The sequence below is a fragment of the Aegilops tauschii genome, chromosome 1 (genome assembly GCF_002575655.3).
Source record: "Aegilops tauschii subsp. strangulata cultivar AL8/78 chromosome 1, Aet v6.0, whole genome shotgun sequence".
In the NCBI taxonomy this organism is placed as follows: domain Eukaryota; kingdom Viridiplantae; phylum Streptophyta; class Magnoliopsida; order Poales; family Poaceae; genus Aegilops; species Aegilops tauschii.
The window spans coordinates 59390976-59404383 of NC_053035.3; the positions used below are offsets into that span (position 1 = coordinate 59390976).

The window sequence follows — 13408 nt, forward strand, 5'->3', positions numbered from 1 at the left end:
CTCCTTATAGACGACTTGAATGGTATGCAGTGATATAAGTCATCAGTCCTTTGCTAGGTGAATAGTGGAGAATTATTTTGTTATGAAACTTGTCCTTGGGTAGGTCAGAGGTGTAGGAATTGATAGGAGGAAGCGTATCACCCTCGTTGGAGGGCCGCGTGTATTTATAGATTGATGGGGCTTATCCCATAGGCGCATACATCTGTTTGAATTACATTCTTGGAGAACAAGAGAGGTAGAGATAGAATCTATTAAACTACCTACAGAAGATAGAAACATAACAGAAAGATACATGCGTAACGCCTAGAGATATAGCTGCGAATATTATCTTCAACACGCCCGCATAATCACAACTTGGCTAAGTTGAGATTACGCTTGAATTCTTCAAAGCTCCGTGTAGGCAAAGCCTTTGTGAAGCCATCTGCAACTTGATCTTTTGAATGAATAAACCGAATGTCCAACTTCTTGTTAGCAACACGCTCTCTAACAAAGTGGAAATCTATCTCAATGTGTTTGGTTCTGGCATGAAAATTGCAGAAAGGTATGTGGCTCCCAAATTATCACACCAAAGACAAGGAACTTGCACCTGTGGCACTCCAAGTTCCTTTAGCATGGACTGTACCCAAATGATTTATGCAGTAGCATTAGCTAGAGCTTTATACTCAGCCTCTGTACTAGACCGAGAGACTGTGACTTGTTTCTTAGCACACCATGATATTAGATTTGGACCAAAAAATATTGCAAAGCCACCTGTTGACCTTCTGTCATCTGGGTCTCCAGCCCAATCAGCATCAGTGAAAGCACTGACAAGAGTAGACTGAGATTTACTGAATGTTAAACCAACACTTACTGTATTCTTCACATACCTCAGAATACGCTTTGCAGCAGACCAATGTAAGGTGGTAGGTGCATGTAGAAACTGACAAACTTTGTTCACATCAAAAGAGATATCAGGTCTAGTAAGGGTTAAATACTGAAGTGCACCAATCATACTCCTGTATTGAGTGCCATCTTCCTGACTTAGAAGTTCTCCTTCATGCAAAGATAGTTTTTCTAAACTAGATAACGGAGTTGGAGAGGGTTTGCAATTCTGCATGCCAACTCTTTTCAAAAGATCAGTTGCGTATTTTTCTTGAGAGAGGACTATACCATCATCAGTTTTCTTGACTTCAATCCCCAAGAAGAAACTCAGATCTCCCAAGTCCTTGAGAGCAAACTCTGAGCCCAAGTCCTTCAGAAGTGCTGTCACTGCTTCACTAGACGAGCTGGTGACAATAATATCATCAACATATATGAGCATGAACATTGTGATATTAGACCTATTGTAAATAAACAATGAGGTATCTGACTTGGATGGAACAAAAACCAATATTTTGCAATTTTGCACTCAATCGTGAGTACCACGCTCTCGGGGCCTGCTTCAGACCATACAGAGCTTTATCAAGCTTGCACACATGGAAAGGTGCATGCTTGTTTTGAAACCCAGGTGGTTGTTTCATGTAAACCTCCTCTTCCAGAATACCATGTAAAAACGCATTCTGTACATCCAATTGCCTTAAGCACCAATTCCTGGAGACAACAATAGACAACACAAGACTGATAGTAGCAGCCTTGACAACAGGACTAAACGTGTCCTCATAATCTATCCCGTAACTCTGTTTGAAACCTTTAGCTACTAACCTAGCCTTATATCGGTCAATAGTGCCATCAGCCTTTCTTTTAACTTTGTATACCCATTTGCAATCTATCAAATTTTTACCTTGACTCGGTGGAACCAAGTGCCAAGTCTCATTCTTCCTGAAGGCCTTGTATTCTTCTTCCATGGATTTTCTCCACTTAGCATCATTCAGCGCCTCTTCAACAGAATGTGGTACATCAGTAGAACATGTCAGCCCGAATTTAAGAATACTTTTGTAATTGACATGATTAATTTTTCCTGTTTGTAGACGTGTACCAACACGTGTAGAACGCGCTACAGGAGTTGGCGCTGCAGAAGATCCGCCCGATCCGCCTGGGTGTGCAGGGCTGGCAGAGGTGGATCCGGAGGGCGATCCACCGTTGGGTGCACCAGGCGCGCCAGGTGAATCCGCGTTGGCCCGGTCGCTGTCGTGAGCCCGACCGCTATCGGGGGCCCGGTCGCTGTCGGTGGCCCGCCGGACCACGCCGCGCGTGGCGGGCGATGATTGACCCGAACGTGGGTCCACGCGCATTGGGCGACGCGTTCGTGGCCCGCCTCGTGGGGGAGGCGCTGTTGCTGCGACGCGCGCGTGACTCCGAGGTGGCCTGCTGCTGCAGGCGATCCTCCTAGGATCTGGAGCCTGCTGATCCCGACGTAGTTGCAGGCGCAGGTGAATCTCCCTCGTGTCCAGTGCCCATGTCCAGTTCTGCTGCATGAAATATTGGCTGTTGTACAACCTCGTTTTCAGCAGTTTTTGCACCGTTTTCTGCACCACAAATTCCTGTATCATCTGCATCACTAGGAGACTGTGTTGTATGGTTATGAGGGTTAGTCATGTGATCATCAAAAATATCATTTCCCCCTTGATCTAAGCTGGAAAGAGAACTAGGAAGAAGAAGGATTTCTTTTTGTAGGAGAGCTCCGGCATTGGGATGGAGATCTTGAAACGGAAAAACGGTCTCATCAAACACCACATCCCTGGATATGTAAACTCTTCCAGTTTGCACATCTAAGCACTTGACCCCTTTATGTTGTGGACTATAACCAATGAACACACATTGTTTTTAGCGAAAGGAAAGTTTTTTGGTGTTGTAGGGTCGAAGATTGGGCCAACATGCACACCCAAAAACTCGGAGGGAGGCATAGTTTGGTTTGGTTTGCAAAAGCCATTCTGTAGGTGTTTGGTAGTTGATGACACGGCTTGGAAGAATATTAATGAGATGTGTGGCAGTGAGGAAGGCTTCATTCCAGAATTTTAATGGCATGGAAGCATTTGCAAGTAGAGAAAGGCCAACTTCAACAATATGGCGATGCTTGCGTTCAACGGAGCCATTTTGTTGGTGTGCGTGTGGACAAGAAACATGATGGGAAATTCCCAATTTTTGGAAGAAAGAGTTTAGTTTCTCGTACTCGCCACCCCAGTCCGATTGGACTGCGATAATTTTGCTATCAAACTTTCGTTCAACAAGTGCTTGGAAATTTTGGAAAACTTGAAACACATCAGACTTATGTTTAATAAGATAGATCCATGTATACTTGCTATAATCATCAATGAAGCTTACATAGTATTTGTGTCGACCAACAGAAGTGGGTGCTTGCCCCCATACATCAGAAAAAATGAGTTCTAATGGTTTGGAAGAAACACTAGTTGACACGGGATATGGGAGTTGATGACTTTTTGCTTTTTGACATGAATCACACACTGTTTCACTACTAGGCTCACCAACAAACGGGAGTTTATTTTTCCTAAGCACTCGTTGAACAATAGCAAAAGAAGGATGTCCTAATCGATCGTGCCACCTTGCCGAAGATAATTGGGTGACACCAAAAGCTTGTTTATTTGAGCTCCTAAAGCGAGGGATCAATGGATAGAGCCCTCCAACGCATCTAGCTCTGTAGAGCATCTTCCTCGTTGCCAGATCCTTAATCAAAAAGATGAAGGGGTAAAACTCAAGTAATACATGATTGTCTAGAGCAATGCGATGTACAGAAAGAAGGTTTTTTTGAGCATTAGGAGCATGAAGGATATTTTTAAGATGAATAGGACGGCTAGGGGTTTTGATAATTGATTGACCAACATGATTTATTCTCATACCTGATCCATCTGGACCATGGATTTGGTCGTGGCCGCGATACTTCTCACGGGTCGTCAACTTTTCCAACTCTCCTGTGAGGTGGTTAGTTGCGCCGCTGTCGACGTACCAGTTAGTGTCAACACCATACTGAGCCGCAGCATCAACTTTTTGTTCTTGAGCGTCATCATCGAAGCGGTACCAGCAGTCCCTTGCGCTGTGACCGATCTTGCCACAGATCTGGCACTGGATAGGATCATTGTTGGCCTTGTTGCTGCTGGACGAGCCACCACCTGGACGAGCACCCTTGTTGTTGTTGTAGAAGGGGCGCCCGCCGGTGGTCTGCTTCTTCTTGTAGCCACCGCCGCCACCTCCTTGCTTCTGTTCTCCCCCCTGCCATAGCCACGAGGGGGAGCTCCGCCACGACGGGCAGAGTTTGCAGAAGATTTGAAGCCCACATCATGGCCTCCTGTGAGCAGCTCGATTCGCTGATCAAAGTTGCACACTTGGGAATAGAGTGCATCGACGGTGACCGGCTCGGTGCGGGCGTCTAGGGCCGAGACCAGAGGGTTGTAGTCGAGGTCCAGCCCCGCCAGCAGGAAAGAGACGAGTTCATCCTCATCCAGTGGCTTCCCCGCGGCAGCAAGCTCGCCGGCGTATCCACGCATCCGGGAGAAGTACACCGGTGCAGATTGGTTGCCCTTTTTGGCATTGGACAGGGAGATCCGAAGATTATTAATACGTGAGCGTGATTGAGAAGCAAACATATTACCCAATGATGTCCAGAGTGCTCGTGCCGTCCTGATGGAAACGACCGAGACCAGCACCTCCTTTGACAGGTTGTTCATGAGGTGCCCAAGGACCTGCTGGTCCTGACGCATCCAGGCTTCATACGCCGGGTTGATGACGACTTGGTCCTTGCCCTCCTTGTCCTTCATGGTGAGCATCTTCTCTGGTTCGGCAATGGTGCCATCCAGATAGCCGTAAAGGCCCGCCCCGAGGAAGTGCGGCAGGATCTGCGCCTTCCACAGGAGATAGTTCTCGCGGGTAAGCTTCTCTGTGACCTGGGATCCAAGGCCAGAGAGAGTTGGGGTGGAGGAGGAGGACGACATGGTTTTTCTGTGGAGAGATTGATCTAGGCTTCTGTGGTTTAGGACGAGAAGGAAGAGGATGCTCTGATTACCATGTAGAAATTGATAGGAGGAAGCGTATCACCCTCGTTGGAGGGCCGCGTGTATTTATAGATTGATGGGGCTTATCCCATAGGCACATACATCTGTTTGAATTACATTCTTGGAGAACAACAGAGGTAGAGATAGAATCTATTCAACTACATACAGAAGATAGAAACATAACAGAAAGATACATGCGTAACGCCTAGAGATATAGCTGCGAATATTATCTTCAACAAGAGGCAATAGAGTTTATATGTCGTCGAGACAAACGATGGGCTTTATATGTCGTCGAGACAAATGATGCACCTAGAAATGGCAAAAACAACATTCCAAAGTTCTTGAAAAATAAAATCCAATGGCTAATTTTTCGTTCTCACGAGAAAAAGCGAGCTAACTAGAACCATTGTCGTCTAGGTATGCTCATATGTGGCCGCGGGGTCAATTTATTCTGATACATTTTGGAGAACCGTACTTTATTCATTTACATAATCATAGTTGTAGAAATCTCAAGATTCTAGATTAACTATGTTTTGCTTGGACATTATACTACTCTCGGACGAGAGCGTTTAACCGCTTGTACTGGCTGGGGCTAGACACATTAAGAGGATCTCACTTGATTTCCTGCAAACTCACTATAGTATAAACATGAGTGTGATGGTTTGACCTCTGGTGGGTGATGTCGAGTGCTTCTAGCTACTTGTCATTTTTTATACTAAGAGGAAATCACAATCACACACATACGCACGTCTGCCTTTGAAACATGCTTCTAGCATTGATAGGGCCGAACATATATTCATAAATCACACCAAGTTTTTACTGAAAATACACGTGTGTATAATAAATGTGGGCATAAGAAAAGAAAAAAGGTGGCTCTTAGTCGTACCAAATCCTCTCTCATTGTATGGATGCCCATGACTGTCTCTACAACCTCACGTCTTCGTCGCTCCACTCGATGAGTTACAGAGCAGGCGCAAACTATTTTTGCTCATCACAGAGTTTCTTGTATAGAAGTTATAGTGAAAAACAGGTATCATGGAGTCTGAGAGACGGAGGTCGATGCTTATGTGAAAGCAGGAAACCGTGCCCTGCATCTGCGTGCATGGTTGCAAGTTCATGATCCTGTGCCTACCTCGAGCCTTTTCCATCATGCTGTTGTCGATGGCAACAACTGCTGATACTCCGAATGGTAAATGTGAATAATCGTGGAGTTCAGCCCACCAAACAAATAAGCCGAACACGACGTGTGCCAATGCTGTTCTTTGTGTTAGAGTAGTCATTATGGTATACGACTTCTAGTTCAAGTCAGTTTTGTACCCCTACCCCAAGTCAGTTTGTACCCTCTTATATACTTTTGTATGCCGCACCAAATCATCAATAAGCAACAGTTTTATTCAGCTTTCATGGTATCAGATACCGGTCTCAGGGTTTAGGGTATGGCTCCGCCAACGCCACAGCCGCCGCCGCCGCCCGGCTACTTCGAGCGCCGGGCCGCACTCATCGCCAAGGCTGCCAACGCCGCGGCCGCTTCTCTCTCGGCCCTCACCATAGCTCCACAAAACTACCCTGCACCCATCCTCGCCGCACCAATATCTCTTGCTGACACAATCTCCGACGTCAGCCCCTACATCCCCATAGGTTCTTGATCTCGCCGCCCACAACTACTACCATTGGAGACATCTCTTCGATCTCCACCTCGGCTGCTGCAACCTGCGCTCGCATGTCGCCGCCAACTGTCTTCCCCGCCCCGACGATCCGCAATGGTTGAAAGACGATCTCGCGATCGTTCAGTGGTTCTACACCCGCATCACCACCGAGATCTTCAACATGCTCAATCACGACGGCGCCACCGCTGCCAACATCTGGCACTCCCTCCGTCAGCTCTTCCAAAGCAACACCGACGCTCGGAAAAACGCTCTCCACACCGAGCTTCGCAATATGGTGCAAGGAGACGCCCCGGTGAACCTGTTCTGCTAGCGCGTTAAGACCATTGGTGATGAGCTCCGCGAACTCGGCGATACAGTTAGCGACTCACAGCTAATCAATATCGTCGTCGTCGGCCTCAGCGACGACTTTGACAAGCAAGCCTCGTTCATACCGATGGTACGGCCCCTCCTACCTTCGCTGAAGTTCGTTCCTTGCTACAACTCACGGCGGAAACACAAGCTCGCAAGGACTCTCGCCCCAAGGTCTTTCATGCTGCGGCTTGTCCTCCTCTGTCGTCTACACCAGCGCCGCCTTCCAGGCCGGCTCCTGCCGCCGGGCTGTCCGCATTGTCATCTGTTCAACCGCCCCCAGGCTGCCGTCCTAGTCCGAACTACCACGGCAAAAACCCTATCTACAGGCCGCCGTCGACTCGTTCGGTTCCGCCTACGACATCACCAGCACCGAGTCCTGCACCACCCACCAGTGCTCCATCCGCGGTTGCATGGCGGCCTCCTCATGATCCTTGGACGGGGCTTGTTCAAGCATGGCCCATGCCCTGGTCCGCTCCGTCCACCCTCGGTGCTCCGCCGGCATACTCAGGTGCCTGGCAACCCGGCCTTCGGCCGCCTACTGGTGCTCCCGGGGTTCTCAACCCCCGACAGCCGGCCAATGCCTATCACGCCGCCCCGACGTATGCTCCTTATGATCATTACACCACCGACGGCGGCGCCTACTACACACCTCAGCCGGCCCTGCTCCCGACGCCACCCCCACCACAGCCGGCCAATGCCTACTACACTCCCCAGCCGGCCCTACTGCCTTCACCATCGTATCCGCCGGCACTGCTTCCGACGGCACCCTCACCTGCGACGCCAAGCTGGGATCAAGCTGCCTTTCTCTAGGCCATGAATAACTTTGCTGCACAAGGAAACTCAGGTACGGATTGGATCTTTGATTCAGGGGCCTCTAGTCATATGTCTGCATCTAGTAATTGGTTATCTTCTTGCACTAAATCTCCTTTCCCTTCCATTATCCTTGGAGATGGATCATCTATTCCTATATATTGTGTTGGTCAGGCTCAACTTCCCTCTTCCACCAAACCTCTTTTACTTCGCGATGTTCTAGTTGCACCCGCCCTCATTAAAAATCTTATCTCTGTTCGCCAATTTACTTGTGACAATCTAGTTTCGGCTGAATTTGACCCTTTTGGTTTATCTGTGAAGGATTACCTGACCAAGGTCGAGATCGCTCGCTTCAATAGCTCCGGTGATCTTTATTCTCTTAATGGAGTTCCTGCCGCCACCCCTCCAACATCCATGCTAGCCTCCGTCGATCTCTGGCATCGTCGCTTGGGCCATCCCAACCCCGCCGTCTTAGCTTCTATGCTTAGTGAATTTACCATACCATGTAATAGGGACTCTCATAATTCTGTGTTTTGCGAGTCTTGTCAATTAGGCAAACATGTGCGTCTTCCCTTTAGTTCCTCTAGTTCTTGTAGCACTTATCCCTTTGAATTAATACATTGTGATTTATGGACCTCTCCCATTGCAAGTGTTTCGGGTTTTAAATACTACCTTGTTATCCTAGATGATTTCACCCACTTTGTCTGGACTTTTCCTCTACGCAACAAATCCGAGGTCCATTCTCTTTTCCTTAATTTTCAACGCTATGTGTCTGTTCACTTCTTCCTCCCACTTCGCTTTATCCAATGTGACAATGGTCGCGAGTTTGATAACATTAAAAATCGTACTTTCTTCTTACAACATGGCATCCTGCTTAGGTTCTCATGTCCCTACACATCCCCTCAAAATGGTAAAGCAGAACGCTCTCTTCGCACCCTCAATGATATAGTTCGCACTCTCCTCATTCAATCATCTATGCCTCCCAAGTTTTGGGCTGAAGCCCTACACATGGCCACCTTCCTTCTAAATATTCGACCTTCTAAAACTAAACCCAACACTACTCCCTATTATTCCCTCTTTCTTTCCCACCCCGACTACTCCGCGGTTCGTGTTTTCGGCTGTCTCTGTTTTCCCAATGCCTACGCCACTTCTGCAAATAAATTGTCACCACGCTCTATCCCATGTGCTTTTCTCGGCTTCTCTGACGAGCACAAAGGCTATCGCTGTCTCGACCTTCACACCGGACACGTTCATGTCTCTCGTCATGTCACGTTTGCTGAGCACATTTTTCCTTTCTCACAACGCACTACTACACCATCCAACACCCCTAGCTCCGCAAACACCCCCTCTCCCCGTCCTTTCCAACTATATACTCCCCTACCTGCTGAACACAACTTATCACCACCACCATTAACACCCACCATAGCCAATCCCAACCATACACTCACCCCACCCGAGACGTCCCCAACACCCCCGGCCCCTGCTCCCTCCCCAACACCCCCGGCCCCTACTCCCACTCCACCACCCAGCCCTGCTCCCACTCCACCACTCAGCCCTACTCCTTCGTCCGACTCTTCCGCTGCGCCGGACTCACCAGTACCGACCTTACCCCCTCGTGCTATTCCTATAGCAGCCTCGATTAATGATCATCGCATGCGTACTAGGGCCAAATCAGGATTTCATCAACCCCAAGACCGCCTAAACCTTCATACCTCCGTATCTCTCACTTCTCTTCCAAAGAATTACAAAACTGCTCTACTTGATCCCAATTGGGCCGCTGCCATGCAAGAAGAATATAATGCTTTACTTCAAAACAACACCTGGCAACTTGTTCCTCGTCCTCCCAATACAAATATTGTTTCTGGCAAATGGATTTTTCGCCAAAAGTTCCACTCTGATGGGAGCCTCTCACGATATAAAGCCAGGTGGGTTTGTTGTGGCTTTTCTCAGCAACAAGGAATTGATTACGAAGAAACCTTCTCTCCTGTTGTTAAACCTAGCACCATTCGCACCGTTCTTAGTGTTGCCGTCTCCTCTTCATGGCCCATTCACCAACTTGATGTTAAAAATGCTTTCCTCCATGGTTCCCTTCAAGAAACTGTCTACTGCCAGCAACCTCTGGGTTTTGAAAATCCATCCTTTCCAACTCATGTATGTCTTCTTCAGAAATCTCTCTACGGTCTTAAACAGGCCCCACGAGCTTGGTTTCAACGCTTCTCCTCCTTCATTCAAACAATAGGCTTCACTCCATCTCTCTCCGACACCTCTCTTTTTGTGTATCATCAAACTTCTGACACTGCCTATTTACTTCTCTATGTAGATGATATCATTCTTACCGCCTCCTCTCAAAAGTTCTTAGATCATATTGTCTCTCTTCTTAGATCTGAATTTTCTATGACTGACCTAGGACTCCTTCATCATTTCTTAGGCATTGCTGTTGTTCGAGATTCCTCCAGCCTTTTTCTTTCCCAACGCCAGTATATTCTTGATCTTCTTAATCGTGCTGGTATGCTTGACTGTCAATCATCTCGCACTCCTGTCGATACTAGTTTTAAACTTTCGGCTACCGGTGAACCCTTTTCCGATCCTACTCTCTATCGTAGCCTAACAGGTGCTCTCCAATATCTCACCACTACTCGTCCTGAAATCTCTTTTGCTGTTCAACAAACATGTCTCTATATGCATGATCCCCGGGTTCCTCACTATAATCATGTTAAACGCATTCTTCGGTATTTAAAAGGAACTATCAATCATGGTCTCCACCTCAATAATTCTTATCCAAACTCGCTTACCGCATACTCTGATGCAGACTGGACTGGTTGTCCTGACACTCGAAGGTCCACTTCCGTTTTTTGTGTTTTTCTTGGTAACAATTTGATTTCTTGGTCTTCGAAAAGACAGGTTACAGTCTCACGTTCGTCGGCCGAGGCTGAGTATCGCGCTGTGGCACATGCCGTTGCAGATACAATCTGGATTCGGCAGTTACTCACCGAGCTACACATGCCTATTGAGCAGGCCACTATTGTCTCCTGTGACAACATATCAGCAGTCTACATGACCAACAATCCAGTTCAACACCGACGCACAAAGCATATTGAGATTGATATTCATTTTGTTCGTGAAAAGGTTGCTCTTGGTCAGGTTCGGGTGCTTCATGTTCCCTCTACGGCTCAGTTTGCTGACATTTTCACCAAGGCACTGCCTACTAAGCCGTTTCAAGATATCTGTTTCAGTCTCAACGTCGTCGAGCCTGCCGTTGATACTGCGGGCGGATGTTAGAGTAGTCATTATGGTATACGACTTCTAGTCCAAGTCAGTTTTGTACCCCTACCCCAAGTCGATTTGTACCCTCTTATATACTCTTGTATGCCGCACCAAATCATCAATAAGCAACAGTTTTATTCAGCTTTCACTTTGCCTTCTCCCGGGGATGCCAATCTCTTAAACTCAACAACTAACCGCGAAATGTTTTGCTGAACCTTGGACAGTTAAACCTCGGTTCAGCTATACCAACATGTCTCACCATCGTGTAAGCAGTAAGCAGTACTGTACATTATGCCAGCTGTCACTCTCTCCTTCCTCCATCTCCTCTAGAAAACTATAACCAACATAAACTCAAAAGGTTTGCAGCGAGTATATGAGCGTTCTGCCGATCAGTTCAGTATATTTGGAGGCTCGTCCAGAAGAAAAAGATTAAGGACCTTAGCCGCTCCTCCTCCTCCTCCTCCCAACCCTAGCCGCTCCTCCTCCTCTTCCCTTCCTCGCCGTCGCCTGAGGCAGCCACCGGGCAAGCCTGGGGCGCCAAGGATGGTGGCGGCGGGACCTCGGTTGCCCTGCTTCTGCGTGGGTAACCCCGGATCTGGAGCGACGGCTCCATTGGCAAGGCACGGCGGGCTAGCAGTCGTGCGGGCGGTGGATCTGGTGTCCCGGCCGCGCGGGCGGCGGGATCCGGTGGTCGTTGGCGGCCGCCGGCGGCTTCTGCGGCGGACGGTGCGCACGATCTAGCGCCTCCCCTCCTCCCCTGTTCGGCGTGCGGGCCAACCTGGTCGGGCCGCGCTTCCTCTTGGTCGCTGGTTCTATACAGGAGGCGCTGCTGGTGGCGGGGATCTAGTTCGGGCGAAATCCCTGGCCGGCCATGACCGGCCGCGCCGACGGCGACGCCTGAGGGCGCCGTTCCCCTCCTTGGAGGCGTCGGTATGGACTGATCTCACCTTCCCCTAGGTCTCCCGGGCGAAAGCCCTAACTTTGTTGGGCGGCGGCGGCGGTCACGACGCCGTTCCCTTTTTGAAGGCGCCGCTTTGGAAACCTTGGGGTTGGGTGGCGCTTGTGGGTGGTGGGCGACGGTGGTGGTGCGGCCCTATCCTAGCATGGATTTGCATCCGTTGCTTGGAGATGGACTCGCGTAGGCGGAGGTCGTCGTCTGGCGTCGTGGTGGCGTCAATGGCGGAGGACCTGCCAAGGCTCGCGTAGGTGGAGGTCGTCGTTTGGCGTCGTGCTGGCGTCGATGGCGGAGGACCTGCCAAGGTGTCACCTCAATATGCTCTGAAGCTGGACCAGTGGAAGATGGCGGCGACGACACATGTGAGTGCGTCGGACCGGTTTGAGCCCCGGACCCGGCAGATGGCTCGGGCGGGGCCTCCGGCTTTAGATGTTAAGTTTAGGTGAGAGGTCTGGGTATGTGGCCCAGCTTGCACCCCTTCATCATTTGGATAGGAGTGCCAAGATGGCGGATTTCAGGCATATTGTTGTTCTACTTTGTAAGGTCCTCGAGAATAATCAATAAAATGGCCCCAGATGCAGAGGCCGGGGGTCATCCTCATTTTCTAAAAAAATATAAAAAAAAGTTTTGTTTATATTCGTTTTTGCAGCTTAGCTAAACCTAGTTTCAGAAAGTTCTTTGCACATCTTGACATTTTGTCCCAGAAATGTTCACCACCATTTACACGAACCAATGTTTGGTGGTATACTAACAGCAGTACTAAGATGAGATGCAAAAAAGAAAAGCATGGATGTTTTCTGAGCACAGAGTAATTCGGTGATTATTACTCTGTTCTTCTCTTGGAGGATAAAAAAACTTTGTTGTCCTGATCTTTTTGATATTACTGCCGGAGCAACAAGAGGTGATCACGCCTTGTGTGTGTAGGTGTTGAAGATGAGAGTTTACTTGGTTCTTGTATTGGTTCGATAATTTTGGTTCTCACTGAGGAAATACTTATCTCTATTGAACTGCTTCTCCCATGCTCTTCGGGAGAAATCCCAACACAGTTTACAAGTAGCAGGGACATTATGAAGCAAGGTATATAAGGAGAATTTGGTAATGGAAAGATGAAAGATATATGGAATGATAATTGGATTCCCAAAGAGTAATCTTTGAGGCCAATCATCTCGCTCATTAACAACCCACCATTGAAGGTACCAGACCTTCTCCTACCAGCATCGGACGCATGGAATAGGGAGTACATTTGATTGATCTTTTTGCCTATTGATGCTAATGAAATTGTCAAGATCCCAGTATGTACAAGAAACATCACAGATTTTTAGGTGTGGTACCCAGATAGGATGGGATGCTTCACGGTAAGATCGGCTTACAAGTTCTTGATCAAAACTAAAGTGCAGCGGCTTGAAGGCTGTGGCTCATCTAGCACGAGAGGGAGGAAA

The 13408-nt window shown here is 48.4% G+C and overlaps 1 protein-coding gene across 1 annotated transcript; it reads right to left on the reverse strand.

The window, feature by feature from the left end:
* Positions 1-251: 251 nt before the first annotated feature.
* LOC141027533 (uncharacterized) lies at positions 252-4862 on the reverse strand. Its single transcript, XM_073504603.1, has 7 exons — positions 4257-4862; positions 3774-4143; positions 1681-1855; positions 1402-1569; positions 1150-1319; positions 751-803; positions 252-260 (listed from the first exon to the last, which is right to left on the reverse strand). Exons 1-7 carry the CDS (start codon positions 4860-4862, stop codon positions 252-254), a joined length of 1551 nt encoding a protein of 516 aa, XP_073360704.1.
* Between the last annotated feature and the right edge of the window lie 8546 nt (positions 4863-13408).